At 52.6% G+C, this 16,865-nt stretch overlaps 6 protein-coding genes across 6 annotated transcripts; 4 read left to right on the top strand and 2 right to left on the bottom strand.

Annotated features, from left to right (window-relative positions):
* Positions 1 to 1,534: 1,534 nt before the first annotated feature.
* On the top strand, positions 1,535 to 2,597 carry PHATRDRAFT_54217 (predicted protein). The gene has a single exon (XM_002178395.1). The coding sequence runs from the start codon at positions 1,636 to 1,638 to the stop codon at positions 2,398 to 2,400; it is 765 nt and encodes a 254-aa protein (XP_002178431.1). The 5' UTR covers positions 1,535 to 1,635; the 3' UTR covers positions 2,401 to 2,597.
* A 1,330-nt stretch (positions 2,598 to 3,927) lies between these two features.
* PHATRDRAFT_44279 (predicted protein) lies at positions 3,928 to 6,332 on the top strand. Its single transcript, XM_002178394.1, has one exon. The coding sequence runs from the start codon at positions 4,261 to 4,263 to the stop codon at positions 6,280 to 6,282; it is 2,022 nt and encodes a 673-aa protein (XP_002178430.1). The 5' UTR covers positions 3,928 to 4,260; the 3' UTR covers positions 6,283 to 6,332.
* A 116-nt stretch (positions 6,333 to 6,448) lies between these two features.
* PHATRDRAFT_44278 (predicted protein) lies at positions 6,449 to 7,624 on the bottom strand (the record flags this gene model as incomplete). Its single annotated transcript, XM_002178129.1, has 1 exon — positions 6,449 to 7,624. Exon 1 carries the CDS (start codon positions 7,277 to 7,279, stop codon positions 6,449 to 6,451), a length of 831 nt encoding a protein of 276 aa, XP_002178165.1. The 5' UTR covers positions 7,280 to 7,624.
* A 300-nt stretch (positions 7,625 to 7,924) lies between these two features.
* PHATRDRAFT_44277 (predicted protein) lies at positions 7,925 to 9,010 on the top strand (the record flags this gene model as incomplete). Its single annotated transcript, XM_002178393.1, has 1 exon — positions 7,925 to 9,010. Exon 1 carries the CDS (start codon positions 8,267 to 8,269, stop codon positions 9,008 to 9,010), a length of 744 nt encoding a protein of 247 aa, XP_002178429.1. The 5' UTR covers positions 7,925 to 8,266.
* A 1,075-nt stretch (positions 9,011 to 10,085) lies between these two features.
* Positions 10,086 to 13,070, top strand: PHATRDRAFT_44276 (predicted protein; the record flags this gene model as incomplete). Its single annotated transcript, XM_002178392.1, has 1 exon — positions 10,086 to 13,070. The coding sequence occupies one exon, from the start codon at positions 10,086 to 10,088 to the stop codon at positions 13,068 to 13,070; it is 2,985 nt and encodes a 994-aa protein (XP_002178428.1).
* A 622-nt stretch (positions 13,071 to 13,692) lies between these two features.
* On the bottom strand, positions 13,693 to 16,294 carry PHATRDRAFT_44275 (predicted protein; the record flags this gene model as incomplete). The annotated part of the gene is made up of 1 exon (XM_002178128.1): positions 13,693 to 16,294. The coding sequence occupies one exon, from the start codon at positions 16,292 to 16,294 to the stop codon at positions 13,820 to 13,822; it is 2,475 nt and encodes an 824-aa protein (XP_002178164.1). The 3' UTR covers positions 13,693 to 13,819.
* Positions 16,295 to 16,865: the final 571 nt, after the last annotated feature.

Below are 16,865 nucleotides of genomic sequence, written 5' to 3'. Positions count from 1 at the left end.
TGCCGCAACCACTCATTTTACTTCAAGCGAGAAAATGACTCTCACAACGGAATTCTACCCAAGCAATATGTGAAAAGTATTTGGCCGCGCTCGCTGTCAACGCAATCGTCACGAGAACTGAGTGCTGCCTCCACGCAAATTTTCCTAATAGTAGTGTCCCATACGACATTGTCTGGGATTTGTTTGATAGCGAAAGGCTATTTCATGTTCTCCCATTAACTGTAAAAAGGTTATTATTTTGACAAGTTATACCACAGAGTCATAAGCTGCAGCTTATCTTTTGCGGCATTTTGTCCAGGTGGACTTTTCTTTGCCTCTACAGGCATACTTAGAGTTTGCTTCTCGCATTCTAGTTCATTTTGTAGGCTAGCTTTTGGAACTACACCATGGGAAAGCAATGTCATGCCAAAGTGCATACAGTGACTATTTGTTGACTTTGTTTTATTTCCAAAAGGATCATGCACGAAATATATGGCTGTAGTGTGGTAGGACTAGGAATAAAAGAAGTTTTGGGATTACGGATTCGCACAATCTGCTTTTTCACAGCGGTGGTAGGGCTTATCGAGGAGATCTGCAGACAAGGTTTCAATGTGAATAGGATATGGGCCACACAAGCAAGGAAGTCCCATCATGCGTCGCGTATGCATAGAAAGGAGAAACAACAAAACCGAACAGTCAACGGAATCAATGACTCTTGACATCAAGTCAATAGATTACTGCAGTAGAGAGCTAGCTAAAATACAAAGTACAGCGTTAATTGCGTAACTGAAAAGTAAGTTGCCAGTTTCCCAGGCTACTCAAGATCTAAAAAAGATGCGGTTCAACCATAGCGAGCAAAACTACAAGATATCTTCTCATACTTCATTGGTTCATCATTGCTGATCACTTGCATCCCATCAAGTCTCGTTCTACTAGAGTGGAGCTCTCCTTTCTATACCATGTCAACATTTTTTCTGCATCATGCCAACATCATGAGAAAAAATGATCTGGGCTGCGTTTGCAATGATGACAAATGTCTCGAGTGGCTGGCACACAGCTGGTGAGAGAAATACCAGTCCTATTTAATTATGCTGTATATATAGTTCAAAAAGGATTCTAAGATGTCTCAGTCATTTGGAAATGGAACTTGTACCGGCCCTGCAACTACTTCTGATGACGATACAATGCTACGGAGAAGTCTCATCAAATACATATAATAAGTCTTGGTACTTAAACAGATAGATTTTCTCAGGCATCGATTTCAAAATGTCAAGGTCATCCATCTGCTAAATAGGTCCCAATATGTTTGAATCAAGTTTTGTGACATTGGTAGAGTGAATCTTCGAAGTCCACGAGGATCTAAAAATGCGTATGTCTCATTGGATTCTATAGTCATTAGAAACCCATTGGTGAAAGATATTGGCAATCGGACACTTTGACCAGAAACTGCATTCCGTCTACTCCACGCCGTACGACATTTTACGAGCCTTCGCAAACGCAAGCGCCGTGTGATCAAGCTGCTACCTAACGGAAGGCGAACATAGACGTCCACCACCGGCTGTCCACACAGTAGGAACAAAGCACACCCTTCCCGTACTCGTCGCCAAACGATTCGACGGGACCATTGATCTGCGTATGTACTAGCTTCTCTTTGCGATGCAAGCTTCGAAGCGCGTCCGTTTCCCGGACGATGATCAGCATGGTCCCTTGTCAATACTGCTTTGCACGGTACCACACCGGGAAGATTTTAGCAAGGAGGAGCAAGAGAACCTGTACTTTTCGAGAGGGGACTACCACATGAGTAGATCGGCCGCCAAGGTCGTTAGTAAAGAGAGTGAGCGACTCGGCTACAGCAAAACACTTCGTGCAGTGTTTCAGGAAAAGAGCAAGGAAGCGCAGGACTCTTTAAACCTGTGGGCGGCTAGCGGTCACAGCCGGAGAGGTCTGGAACGGTGGGCAAATAAGGAACACGGGGAAATTCGACAGCGGGAACAATTTAACGCCGTAATGGCGGTATTGCGCGCGCAGGATGACATGCTGTGCAACAAAGGGCAGGTGAGCGGCGAGGCGTTACGGAAAGTATCGTACAAAGCTACGAAAACGTCGCGACATTTCGCACGGATGATGGGTAAGGCGGACTCGTATGCAGTCGCTGCTACACTGAAGGGTTCCGACGACGGCTCGTTAGCCACCGCGATCACATTTCTGACCATGCAAAGCGAAGAAGATAATGTCTCGAAACGAAGTCTTTCGTGGGACGATCAGTCGGTGGATGTGACAATAACTGGTGGGGATGAATTGAAAGATAGTTGTCACGGTGACCGACGCTCTGGAAGCCGTTTAAGGCGCTTTGGTTTTGGTCGAAAACAACGAGAGCCCAAAGTTCCTGCCACCGAGCCTCGCGTTTCGCGAGTCGCCTAGACTTCCCAAGAGGCTGGGCTGTTTTCCGACCGGAATTTCCTTTCGTTCCGTTGTCTCTCTTGTAAAATATAGTTCACTAGCTTGCGTAACCTATGTAGGTACGTCTGTATTTATCCATTTTCCGGCAGGGAAACTGCCACCAATAGATGGTTGTTCGAGATCATTTTTTTCGTCTAGTAAACGTTGCCAATTCTTCGACAGTGATTAGTGTGTGGACGTGATTGCGAGCAAGTCCTGTCATCACAAGGTGTTCCCATCAAAGGTTGAATGGGATATACCTTGCTCCTACCGTACAGGACCATAGTTGACTGCGTGTGTGCGTGTGTGGGTGTGGGCGGCACACGGCACGTACAGCACCAACTACCTAGCTAGAGTGCGGGCAGTAGGATTGCCGCTCCGGGTACCGGGGAAGGTAGAGGGACGGACGGAGGAACTACCGAGTTTGGACAGTCCCGTCCCGTTCCGCCAATTCACAGTCACAGGGTACTCTAGAGAAAAGTCCATCGTTTCCAACACAAGTTTGAAAGAAACCAGTGGGGGCGGTTGGGCGGTCCGAAGCGCATTTCCGGTTGAACTATGAGACCAATATTCTACCATGTCTAGGAGAAGATTGGGATTCGGCGTCGGAGATGGTATCCACCCAAACAATTTACAGTTACATGACTGTAAAATGATTGCCTTTCCTAACAGTATGGTAAATCTCTAACGGAAAGACTAGAGTTCATGATTGCTTGTGAGATGCTGGATTGTTCTGTATTGGAGTATCGAGAGGGAAGCGAAGTTTGGGACTATCGACAGACATACAATTATTGATTCAAACAGACTCCACGTACGAATCGCGCGCGAGAACGCGCAGAGTATCTACGGAGGCTTCGAGAATGCTGGGTACCGTGGGCGTCCTTGCCTGGTACGGAGCAAAATCGAAACTCTAACCACGGAACTTACCCGTATCTCTTTACACACGTGCGTGAGTAACTGTAAGTACGAGAATGTTGCTTGCTACACGTGCACGTAGCAAAGTAGTACTTAGCTGGTGGCGTTGGGGAGAGAGTGCCCAACGCTGCGCGTGTGCTGTGTGTACCGGGGGGACTGGAATGTCCGTCCCCCAAACTTACCTACCCTGGCACGGTCCCCGTAGACCGCGGCGAAGGGGTGTGACGGGTACGTTCCCCCCTTTCACTCCGGAAAGTCCCGAAGTAACCGGCAGTTGCAGCCGCAACAACAATTCACACCCAAAGGTACCCGTTCACTTAACGAACTGCCGTAACGAGACAGTCCAGTCAGTATTGCAAAGTAGCAACAAAGGTTGAACAATCGCACGTGTGTTCGACAGTGCCGGAATAGGATTGTAGATCCCGCCACGGATTCTCGTTGTGGAAGGTCCGCGAATTCGACTTTGTACGTCCCGCGTCCCGTGCGAATCCGGAACGTATCACCCTCGCTACGAAACCTGCAGTGCTGGTTGTGTTCCTCCAAACGCAACGGGTCCAACGCCAACAACAACAACAACGCGGCACCCTGTAGTCCCGTCGACTGCCTACTAGAGTGACTTTAGTTGGGGGTGCGTACGACCCCTAACGTGCGTGCTTGTCTTGAAGGTGTGTGTGTGTGTGTGTTCGGTACCACAAACACACAGACTTTTGGGGAGACGGGAACGAATCCGCCGCTGTTTCCTCCACATTCCCCTTCCATCGAACGTCGCTCGCGACTCACTGTTGTTTTGGGAGTGTCGAGTACAAGAGTTAGTTTGGAAAGGTGGAGTGGACGAGACGAGACTTATCAATAGCAGTCTCCCTCGACCGACTGACTGACCCCATCCGACGACTGCTTTCCATTAGCAACACCACCACCCATAAAATCATGCCGTTGGGATTGTTAGCCAAAGACTCGATCCAAGATTTGGCTTCCTTGGCCCGGGAACCGGAGACTGGATCGTCGACGGAATCAGGGAAGGATGTGATTGACGGAACAATTCCCACGCACGAGCGGCTCTTGTTCCAAAAGTCCGGAGCGGACGCCAACACCCACTCGAGCGTCGAACACGCCTCGTTGCCGCTCAACGCGTCCGATGCAAGTGTCGGACGCGATGAAACGAATACCAGCACTACCACCGCTCCTGCCACGGCCATTGCCAATCCACAACAAGCGGACGAGAAAGAAACCAACGGCACGTCCGCGGTAGCTCTTCCGCCGGCCTCGTCCGCGCAGTACTCGGGCTTTGCCGCGGATTATGCCGACTACCGTGTCTACCACGACGATCCCTCATATTCGCACCAATCCGATTCCGTCTACCACGATCCCTACGCGCCTACCATGTTCTTGGCGGAGGCTCGTCAGAAACCCAATTGGTTGGGTTGCCTCTTTCCCTTTTTCTTTCACCAGCACGCGGTGGCGCACGGACCCGCCTTTGGCGAACACCAGTATTCTTCCAATGCCAACCATTTGGACGCCGCCAATGCCAATAGTCCCACTACGGACCCTGCCCGACCACCAGGTGACGACGACGAAATGTCCAGTGGCAGCGACGTTTTTGGTGAGAAACTCTCACAACGCGAACGACAGGCCGTCCTGGCGAGACTGAGACTGGGGCAACCCGATACTCCCAACGGATCCGCCACCGGTCCGAACCATACCCCGGGAACCGGACCCACCGGTACTACCATCAACCCACGTAACGGTAAGGGTTTGTTGAACGGGATATCAACCTACGATCAATCGCCGCTGAATTCCGGCATGGAAGATGGGTCGACGAATCCACTCAAGGGGATTTTGAAGAACATTACTTCCCTCACCAACGTGAAACATCCCGGCACCAGCCAGTCGTCGGGGAAAAACAGCGAAGACCCTGGTGCATCCAGTGTAGCCAGCACCGTTTCTCGTCGGTCGCTCTTTCCGACGGCGTACGAAAAGCCCAGCGGTCCGCGCCATAATCTCCACGTGGCCTTTGCGCCCATGGCGCGCGTCGTGACGGTCAAATCCAAAAACGACATGAGTGCACAAGAAAAGGCCGACGTGTGGTGGCAGCGTCACGATTACGATGACTTCCGAAAGACCGGTCGGATCATTACACGCGCCATGGTCGAAGGCGGCAGCGAAATATGGTTGACCTCGGACGAGGTCAAACCAACATTTCATCCGAGTGGTCGTGGACAGGCTACGTCGCATTCGACTTCTGTAATGTCGCACGAGGAGCGTAAAAAGCAAGACCCAGCGTCTGACGCTGGAGATACAATTTCAGAACAGCGTGACAAGTGGTGGCACAAGTTTGGTCACTCCCGACGAGGCCTGGAACACGTCGTTTCCATGGACGAAGGACGCGAGCGACAGCAAAACGTACGCAGTGCCATTCGAGCGGTGCTCGAGGAACAGAATATGCAAACTCTGTACAAGAAGCCGGATAGCGAAAAGCTACGGTCAGTAGCCCTCAAGCACACCACCTGGGCACGTGATTTAGCGCTGGCTTCGGGAGCTTCCGACGCGGACGCCGTAAAGGCGAATTTTGCGGAAGACCGCAAGTCTCGCGAGTTTTATCTTTTGAAAATGGCGCGGACCAACCCAACCATCAAGACGAGTCGACTCGTTCCGGGCTTTATGCAACCGTGTATGCACACACCCGGCGCACCTACTCGGACCAAGACCTTCGAATTGGACAACCACACGTCAACACAGATCCGGTATCGAAGACAAATACACCGAGAAGACGAAGAAAAGAAAAACGAGTTGTCCGAACCGGTACGAGATCCAGATCCAGAAGAGCACGGGGATACACTGGCCAAACGCGCGGCGGGGTTTTCGTCCGAGGGCGACGAAAAAGTCAACATGGCTGCCGTGCTGTCCGGTATGGGAGCCGTCCCGCAAGAACCACCCAGTGTCAAGGTTTAGACACTTTCCTTTTTACCTTACCCACATTCCTTATTAAATCATCACCTATGCATGTACGCTTTCTTATATGTATGTTTAAATATTTCGCTTTGTGCGGTCAATGTTGGGGCGGGGTCGCAACCTGGACTGGTCCAGTGTTCGATTGACTTGTGCGGGATGGCTTGTTTCACCACGGATCCTCGTCCGGTTGTCGAACATAGACACTCAAGTAGTCGGTTCCTTCCACACGTCCCCGTCCCCGTCCCCGTTCTACCCAAAAGGTCCCGTCGAAGTATGCCGAGACGATGTAGTTGGCCCGGCCTTGGAGCATTCCAAACAATCCGACACCCATGTCTTTCATACCAAAGGCATCCGTGGTAATCTTGTCGTAGACCAAGGTCACGACACCTTCATCTCCACCAGGTCCGGGATTGACCGTGTAGGTACTCTTGGCCTTGAGATTGTTCAGTCCGAACGTTTTCTCACTAAACTGCAGTATGTAGTCCACGCGTTCGTGATCCACAAAGTTCAAGAGTACGGTGGCATCGGCCGGTAGATCCCCCAGGGTAGCCGTGTCGGTGGCGAAGACCAGTTTCCACCGCGTCTGGGGTAGTGCCCGGCCAATATCACGTACTTCCACGGGAGATGGTCGGTACAGGGCTACCTGACGGACGTAATGTTCGAGTTCGGCGCGGGCGCGCGGATCCATATTCCGTGATACCAAATTCTGTTTCTGGAGCGCGTCCAACTGGACCCGCATTTCTTGGAACTCAAAGTCGGCCGTCCCGGAAGGTGACGCCTTGTCGTACTTTTCCGCAGCATTGAGGGAGCAAGATGGATGTGTTCGCGAACGGATACGTAACCCCGCTGGCGGAAGTGTCGTTGGAGGAAGCGTTCTGGATTGATGCAGTCGTCGTGGGAGTAGACTAGGCTGGAAGGCTCCGTGAGGATGGATCAAACACACCGAAAGCAGTACGGCGAGTCGTACGCAGAGGGGAGAGTCAAACATGATGGACATGATGTGGGTTGTCTTTTGTTCCGTGTCGTTTGTTTCAATGTGTGGTGGTGAGGTTCTGGACAATCGGATAGGAAGCTGCTCCAAAGGATATGCCAACGGTGCGGTCGAGAAAGCGTGGGAATCAATGGACAGTGACTCCTTTTTGGTATCTCCTTACAAGCGTCAGAGAGTGAGCCCTTTCACTGATTCCACGACCAAACGCACACACACACACACACACACACACGAGAGACTTCACAGAAAGACCACGATGACGACCCTGTCGTCATGCTCATTCTTATTGTCTCTCGATACGCCAACACGTTCCAAAGGAGTCACGACAATTGATCTGGTCGGATCCCCGAGGTCGAACACGTTTTTGTGTTTGACTCACTGTCACGGTCAGTGTCAGATCCCAGACCAAACAAATGCTAGTACTTACCCAAACGAATATTAGTAATTATACTTTAGATTCAACTTGTTGTACAGGAACGACCATACCACGATGACAGCACCGCTTCCCGTCTGCTCAGCGAAGTTAAGCATCGTCGGGCTCGGTTAGTACTACGGTGGGGGACCACGTTGGAATCCCGAGTGTTGTTCTTTTTGTTTTTCCTGATTTTTGCGATATAACGTGACTTTCATGTTATTGATTGTGTGTCCAAGGAACTTGCGTCCCTCACAGTCTATCGATCGTCCTGTCCGTGAAAGTGCAGCATCGTGTCGTCACTAGTCTGGATTCTCTACTCTAGAGTAGACGACCTTATTTTATTCGCGCCTGAGAGACACTGCCGACACGTTGCGAATAATCGATCTAGATTAGAGGAAATTCGTTGACGTTCGACTGTCTTCGTGTGTTGCGTACAGGCTAGTCCGCAAGGGACAGTTTAGTAGAGAAGCGTGAATAGTGTTGCATCTTGGTACCCATTCAGCTCGATGAGACACACACGCGGGCGACGACGAATGCCCACACAATCATTCCTCTGGTGGTAGACGTACGTGTATGCCATGACGACGTCGCAAGAGAACGGTACTGATGTCGGTCTCGTGAGTGGTAAGCCCAACGACAAAGCCGCAGCTCGGAACGATTGCCGACGCCAGCGAGCGCGGGGCATGTTGGCCTTCTTGCACCCCAAGGTTTGGTATTTCCCCTACGACGCCGTCAAGGTTCACAAAGAGATGGCGCCGAACACGACAGTCCGACAACGCAAACGACATCGGCGAGAACAACAACAACAATATATACCAGAGAGCACGGCTATAAGAATACCTTTAGCGGAATTGATCGACACCACGACACAACTCGTGGTGCTCTGTTTTTTGGACGATTCGCAGAGTTTTTCGATCCGCATCCGGAATCGCTTGGTGGAACTCGCGGCCAACTACCCCTCCGAGATACTGGTGGTTGGCGTGGGTTCCGTTGACTGTTCCGACGATCGCGAGCTTGCTTCCTCCGGGACGCATTGGAATGCCACTTTCTGGAACCACACGGGATTGGTATTGACGTCCCGCACAGCCGCATTGCGGGCCGTCCTACCGACCGTGCAATCCCGAACTCCTGCGTTGGTGCTTTTGCAGGCGCCAAGCGGTCAACGCGTGGCCGGGGCGAGTGCGTACGAAGAGTTGGCCTTGGAGGGGAACGCCTCGGTGCACGAAACGGCGTTACGGTGGTTGGCGGGGGAGTCGGCCTTGTCGAAAACGCAGCAAGTCGCCGCCGCTGCTGGGCTCGTTCCCGCGTGTGCTCTATTGTAAACAAATTGCGGCGTCGAAAGGCGCCCGGAGGAAAGTACCAGTAGCAGTAGCAACGATGAAAATGGTTGATGTGTACGTAATAGACATGCTTTGTGCGCCGCCGCCTCCTAGTGGAACCCTCTTTCAACAAACAGGGGGGTTTGTAAAGTTGACTCCTGTACGCATTACGGTTCGACGTTCTGGAAGAGATAAAGAGTCACGAAACACGCCTGGTTTCTACCTCTAGTTTGGATCGCTCCTTGCCGTTTTACGTAGCACCCCTGGCCAAACACTAGAGGTAGAAACCGCAATGGCGCCGCTGGAGAGCCACGGAAACGCCGTGCGCAACCGGCTTGAGAGATTCTCGTTGTCACCGTAGCCATCGAGGAATTTGAATTGACAGTTATGTTTTCATCCTCCCCTTGAACCAGGCCGCCGTTGGAAAGTGCTTGGGGCTTGGACGGTATCGTTATCGATATATATAGGTATTTTCCGGTTGACTATCGTGACTGCCATTACGAATACAATAAGTATCTCTGACGGAACGGATAAGGGATGTTTCGCTTTCGTGACTCCAAACACCGTCGAATTATAGAGTGTTCGTATCCGACCGGGAATGACTATAGGTTTATTCCACCCGAAAGGCAATAATCTCCGTATGAAATTTCTCCCAAAAGGCGGGGACAGTGTATATATATATATATATATGTCTCACAACGAAGGCCCTCGCGTTTCGTGCGAAGCATCGCGTTTCGTGGGAACGCAAGGTTTCTTGCGTTCCCGGGAGGAGGGGGGGGCCGTTTCTCTCGAGAGATCTCGGGACAAGTGAACGAGGTGTCCATTTGTTCTCGGTGTGGATTGGATGGGTTGTGGTTGTCTAACGTTTGCCCTTACTGTGTCAATACCCATTACACTCGATACACTACTACCGGTACCTACCCTGCTTACAAACTACACGCACTCCAGACACTTCTCCCCAAGCGTCCAACACAGCAGCCCCACGCCAAACGTCGTGTAGATCCGTCCGCCAACAACAACCACCACCACAACAACCACAACCACCCTAGTCGTTCCACAATTCCGATCGTACGTTCCTATGACGGAACACCGTCGTCGCCACCGTAACAATTCCACGGTTGGCACTTCGGGAATCGTGGCCGTCCGCGGGAATTCCCGTATCGCCCCGTCCGACGACACCGAAGAGCATCGCCCGGATCCGCACAAGGATCATCCCCACACCACAAGGACGTGCCGGACCTCTCCAGCGTTCCGGAGTCCGAATGCCCGTCGACGATCGTCAATGTGTGCCAAACTGTGGTGCGTCGGGGCGTTGACGTGTGCGTTGGTCGGTACACGGAATCATACTTTCTTGTGGACGATACCAACGTTATCCACAACAACGTTGTGGTGGTCCACAACGAGCAGACTGGACGGTGCGTGTGGTGGACTCCGATTCCAAAGCTTGGCCTGTCGACTCGTGACGGAAACAACGGACAGTGAGGCGGTACCGCTAGTGGTATCGGCACCGTCACACGAAAAGGAAGTACCGGTACAAAAAGCCTTTCCCGTTGGGTGGGAATCCAACGTGTCGTCCCTCTGGCAACGAGATCCGCCTGACGAGTCACCGAACCTACCCATCTTGTCTGCTGACCCTCACCATCCCCAGGAACCCGTCCCCCCGTCTGCCCCATTGAACCCTGTCCTGACAACTCTCGTCGACCCACAACACGTCGATGTCGATACGCATCACCATAATCCCACACCCGTACCTCCCTTTCGTCCCAACCAGGCGTGGGCACAGTACAAAGCATGGCACAGTATCGACGCCATGCACGCCGACGGATCCTGGAACGCAACGTCCACTCGGCAATACGCCGTTGTCCCCTACTGGTGTCCGGAACGGGCCGGCAATATCCTGCACAACGCCCTCAACAGTGTCCTCTGGGCGGTCCTGCACAACCGCACCATTCTGTGGCGGTACGTTACCAACAACGCCCAGCAAGTGCGCAACGCCGAAGATCTCTGTCAATCCATACTCCCGCGCGCGGAATGGATGCCGACCTGGGACGTAACCCAACCGCGACTCGGACTCCCCGAACCCGTACCCGTACCGAACATGGTCGACACCTACGCACACGATCGAGCCCACCCGGTGGTACTCTTTCCACAACTCCCGGATATTGAAAAGGAGCGACCAGACATTCGACGGGTGGACTGGGCCGACCATCCCTGGCGACGAGAGACTTACAACGACCCCGCCTACATCGAACAAACTCTCCCCCCACCGCAACGAGCAATCGCCAGCGATCTGGTCGCCGAAGGAGTGCCCTTTCTCATGGGTATGCTCTTGCGTGAAATATTCCGGTTCCCCTTGGACGTGACCGAATTCCGACCTAACGTCGACGACGAACAACAACAACAACAAGCCGTCTCGGTCGCCTTGCACAGTCGCCACATTGTCGACGCCGACGACGGCTCGTACGTGGCAGCCGAAAAAACCTGTCTCGCACAAATGCTACCCACACTACCACGTTCCAACGGTACCGACCCCATTGCCACCCCGTGTCGCGTCTATCTCATGTCGGACCGACCCTTGACCTTGTCCTTGTTGAGTGATTGGTTACGGGAGCGCGGCTGTACGCCCATCGTGGCCGCGCACGACGACGCATCACCCAACGCCATTGTGGAAGAACACGGTCCCTATTCCGGCAAGGGATTTATCGAGGATTTGACCGTGGCCAGTTTGGCACGTACCGGGACGGTAGGCAACCGACACCGCTCCTCGTACATGTTGTTGGAGGAGCTGGTGGCGTACGATCGCGTACACGAAGCCTGGATCCAAGCCGGGCGGCCCGCCTCGTGGTCCGACCCGGCCGCCCCCGGGAAACCCGGGCCGTTGCAGTTTTGCGCCTTGCCGCACCAGGGAGTCCAAGGTTACGATTACGGACCGGGAACGCCAAATTTTGTCCGTCCCATGTATCTGGAACCACTCATACCGGACGCCACCGTGGATACTTACGTGACGCAACACTCCGCGACGGCTCTGCACGCCGAATCTTTGGAAACCCTCAAGACGCGACGGTACGCCGTCGCGCACTACTCGTGCCCCGTGGAAGCCGGAACGCGACTCCACCATTTCATGAACGCTGTGGTGTGGTCCATCGCCAGTAATCGCACGCTCCTTTGGAAGTACAACGACGACCGGAATAGTGTCCGAGACTGCCAAAAAATATTGGGAAGACTGAGCTGGCTGCCGGCTTACAATGAGTGGGCCCCCAAGCTGCAGTTGCCGCCGCCCGTGGACCTGCTTGTGGGATCTACCGAAACGGCAACGAGCGTAATACCAAAGTCCCCTACCAATTTTTCGTGGGAGGAAGCGTCACAGTTGGAAGATTTTTCGGTGGTAGTCTTTCCCAGTCTGACTGGGAGAATTCCACGCGATTGGGCACCGTACCGGACCTTGCTGGCAACCTCCACACAACAAAGCACCTTGGATCGTCTCTACGATCTCGGAGCCGATGTTTTGTACGGAACAGTGTTGTACAAATCCTTTCAGTACAGCCGAATAGTGAGAATGGCAGCCTTCAACATTCCTAAAGACACCCCCGGGGCGGTCTCGATCGCCTTGCACCGCAGACACCGGGTTGGTGAACCAGTCGACGATGTCGCTACGAAAGAAGTTGCCTGTTTGGACCAAATGATACCACGCAACAGCAGTGACCTGGTCAGCTGTCGGGTAATGGTGGCGTCCGACCAAACCGAAACTGCCCAGAACGTGCAAGCATGGCTCTCCGTCCATCGTCCCGGATGCACGATTGTTGTACCGCCCCTGCCTGAAGATGGTATGGCCGTATCTCCAGCTCAGTATTTTTTCCAAGCCATGAATGTGTTAGCCAGCCGAGTGACATCCGGTTTCATCGGTCATGGCCAACATCCGCTTTCGCATTTGGTCCGGGAACAACTGGAGTACCGTAGACACCATAACATTTGGGCGGCTGGACGCGTACCACCGGTTTTTGGCGAATTGCCCACGTGCGATTTGGATACAATTGGCCGGACGGACCCGATAACAACAGCCTAAAAGGTGTACTCTGGGGAGAGAAAGATCTAGAAAGGGAGAATTTTAATTGGCATTTCTTTGCAAATGTAGCAACACTTGAGCGTGTTAAAATTAACTGAAGCGATCCGGAGTGAGTCAAGCTCCGTGCAAGTCCACTTCCAATTTCTATGCTGGATTCATTACGTACTAGCTCTAGATCTAGAGTACTTCCTTCCACAATACCACACTGATCGTTCTGTCTCCCTTATTTGATTGATTGAGGAGGCCTCGATAACAGTAAAAAAAGATATTCTCTTGTAAACGGCAAGATCGACCTTTTGTACACGGATCTATCTACTCATAGTTGTGGCCGTCTTTCGTGAGCCTCGAATCCAGACGCAAATTTCCCAGCACATCCGTCTTGTATTACTGCAAAACCTGTACGAGATATGCTTTGGTGGCATCCCGTTGTATCTTGGATTTGTCCTTTACCACACGTAAACAAGAGTCCGACAATATCTTGATCTGCGTCAAACTCATTAGCGGTCATCTACTGCCCCTCGGAACCAGCCTGCTTTACAGTTAGCTCCCCTATCAACAATTGCGCAAAAATGGGATGTGTGTCATCCTGGAACAAATCATTGTTGGGCGAGGATCGGATATTGCAGTAAAATTGTCCGTCTAGAAGACAATCACATCTGTCTCCTTGCCCCTCTTTCTACAGTCGGGTGTTCCGACAAGACAACCACCGACTTGCCTCTCATGAGCCCTCGATGAATAGCGCGGCGTCTCTATATTGGTTTAACGCCACGCAATCGGTGGGGAACGTCAAAATCGACCCCCCAGCGCTCTTGTCCTCGAAATGCTAGCCATTGCACCTGGTTGGATAGCGACAAATCTCCTTCGGCATCAGTAGCAGCATTCAACGAAAATTTCGTTGCTAGCAAAAGCATATTCCCTTCGTGTTTGGTACTGACCAAAGACGCTACGCGGCATGCATCGGCAAAGACCTCCCGATACGCTGCTGTTGCTTCTTGGACTTGTGCGTTGATGGCGCTGACGCCGTAGTGCATATTGTGCACTACAAAACCGTTATCATTTAAAATATGGTCGCGTAATGTTTTCAGAAAAGTGCGGTCGTAGAAGCCGGACGGTACCAAGTCTGCGTCGTCAAAGACATCAACCAATATACAATCGTAACGGGCTTCGCCTGGTTGCAGAGAGAATTTCAAAGCGTCGCCCTGTCGTACTTGCTGACGCTGCTCGCTAGAGTCGACATCAATCAAAGGAACTTCGTAGGCAGCGCGGACCACACCCGCATCTAATTCCACCGCCACTTGGACACTGTCGGGCCAAATGTGAGTGGCGTATCGTAATAGAGTTCCCGCCCCGAAGCCAAAATGCAGGACCCTCAAAGACTGGCTGTCGTTGTTCTTCTGGCCGCGATCCCGGGCTTCCAAGGCCGTGATTGCCAATCCTGTGATAGATCGCAAGTAGTCCGAGATTCCAACGGTACTGGCGTCAATGTTGCCGTACCCGCCGCGACCGCTACCGTGGACTCGGTACACAGCGTGCGTAATGTGTTGGTGAGGGGAGACGTAGCTGACACTCCGCCACTGCTTGTCGCGGGCTCGAACTTCGATGTAAGCCTGTCCCTCTCCAAAGCTTGACGGCGTCCGGTACACAAGCTCACCAGGATTGTCCGCATAGCCGTCACGTCCATCCATTGGTATCCGGGGCCAACTCAACATGATTTGCGTTTCCGATCGGGAATCGAGTGGCGACAATGGTGGTTGCCTGTCGTGCGTTATTTGTAGGGCTGCGTAGTCCAGTAGAGCCTGGATTCCGGTATTGTTGTTGACGGTATAGGAGGAAAGCCGTGACGACTCACTAACCGGGCTGTCCGACGCGACGGTGTGTTCCCCAGGTGACCATTGCCAGCATTCCACACCACTGTCGTAGACCGGCGACAATCCGTGCCGTCTCAGAGCAGCTACCGCCTCGACGGGAGTCGAGCAATGAGACAATTCCTCGCGAATAGGGTTGGGCAGTACGTCAGTGTGGTGACCGGGTCTCCAGGGGGGAGTATCGACGAGCTGGTAGCGGCCGCCACAATGTTCGGTTGTTGTGGAGATGTTCGCGGCTGCAACTTGGGGTGGATAAGGTCTTTGCGTGTTAACAAATCTAGAATTTTGCCAAAACGGTTCCACCGCGAGCCATTCGCGGCCGACGTAGGCTCGAATGGGGACGACGGATCCAGCTAATGGGTGCTGTTGGACCAAGGCTTGTACGATGCGGGACAATGCGGCGTCGGCTACGGAGTTCTTGCCCCCCGAAGGTGTGGCGGTCACGAACCGGACCAAATCGTGATCGATAAAGATACCAACCGCGATGAGGGAATTGGTGTTTTCGTTCGCATCGGGGTAGACACCGTAGCAGCAGGTGTGGGAGGTCGAAGAGGCTTCGCTGGGTCCTAGTCTCCCCCAAACGTGACGATCGGCGCAAAAGTCGTTGGCGATTGTTTCACTAATTGGACGGACTTTCCATTCGTGCGTGTCACGGTGGTGACTACGATCGTTGGGTAGTTTCCGTGACGCGCGGTGGTTGGTCGACACGGTCAAGGCGGATTGGAGTTGCCGTCGCAGAGCGCCTCCCAACCCCTCCGTGTCCCACTCGTCAACGGCCACGTGAAGAAGTGGTGGGACAATACCGGTTTGGGTGGTTTGCCAAAGGAGAGACGGTGGGAGGGTAAGGAGTGACGTGCTGCGGGAGGAAGGATCGGTCGGTGTCGCGATGGGGACAGGGGACCAGACGTGCCAGTGCCATACCACTGGCAGCTCGGCATCCGGAGATTGGATGGCCACGCGGAGGAGCGCACGATTGCCGTAGAGTGGTTGGATGGTCCAGGATACGGTACAGTTTGGGTTGGAAAGATGCAGCTGTTGTTGTTGTTGTTGTTCCAACCAGTTCGTGATACTGTGGAGGGTTTGAGACAGCGAAGACGAGGAGTGGGATGACCCGTGTCGTGTTGCGGCTCGAGACGGAACAAAGGGAAGATTGGTAGTCTCGACCGTTCCGGAGTAGAGTTGTGTGGGAACGGTTCGTCGCTTTACACGAGTCGATATTGTCGAGGGTGCACGAAAGACCAGTGCTCGGCTGCTCGGTAAAAAGGCCGCGAGTGAAAATCCCAACCCCAACCAGCATCGGAATCGACGTCGTCGCTGCCCGCGTCGTTGAACACGCCGCAGGTACAGTCTCGTCTCCATTGTACTGGCAAGATCCAGTGTACGGAGTGTACGATGTGTGCTTTGTGTGTCGGTAAAAAGGAGCAACACAATTAATTCACTATCTGACGCCATCCTCACGGCTAACTAGAGGAATGCCCATCCATCTTTCTAGAGTTGAGTGAGGGAACCATCCTGCGTTTGCTCCTGGACACCTCGTGACGATCGGGTAGGGTAGGGAAGTGTGAAAACCGGTACAGAACAGGACCTTAACTGTAAATGCTTTCAACGAAAAGTCTTACATTTAGTCCTTCCAAGCAGACTGACCCATAATCTATGAAAAATCGGACCGGACGTCGAATAAGATTTTGTGTGATTATGTAAATTATGTTTTTAACTGTAATTAGACAATTTATGGCTTAATAATCCTTTACTTTGACAGTTTGGAATACCGGTACGTAGCCATTCAGGATTGGCTGCCTCTTTAGGGTTTCCATTCATTGTCACATCCTTTCGCTGCGCATTGTCAGATACAAAAGTTGAGAGCACGACGACATTCCGGTTGCCCCTTGTAACTTTGCATTCATTCTTTCGACGGAATCGGAAGACGTCG

This window comes from Phaeodactylum tricornutum, chromosome 4, assembly GCF_000150955.2.
Source record: "Phaeodactylum tricornutum CCAP 1055/1 chromosome 4, whole genome shotgun sequence".
NCBI classification, from domain to species: Eukaryota; Bacillariophyta; class Bacillariophyceae; order Surirellales; family Neidiaceae; genus Phaeodactylum; species Phaeodactylum tricornutum.
This window is presented reverse-complemented; position numbering and strand designations above follow the sequence as displayed.

Excerpts from the sequence above, each read along its gene's own strand:
- PHATRDRAFT_54217 (XM_002178395.1), top strand. The coding sequence starts at position 1,636 with ATGCAAGCTTCGAAGCGCGTCCGTTTCCCGGACGATGATCAGCATGGT.
- PHATRDRAFT_44279 (XM_002178394.1), top strand. The coding sequence starts at position 4,261 with ATGCCGTTGGGATTGTTAGCCAAAGACTCGATCCAAGATTTGGCTTCC.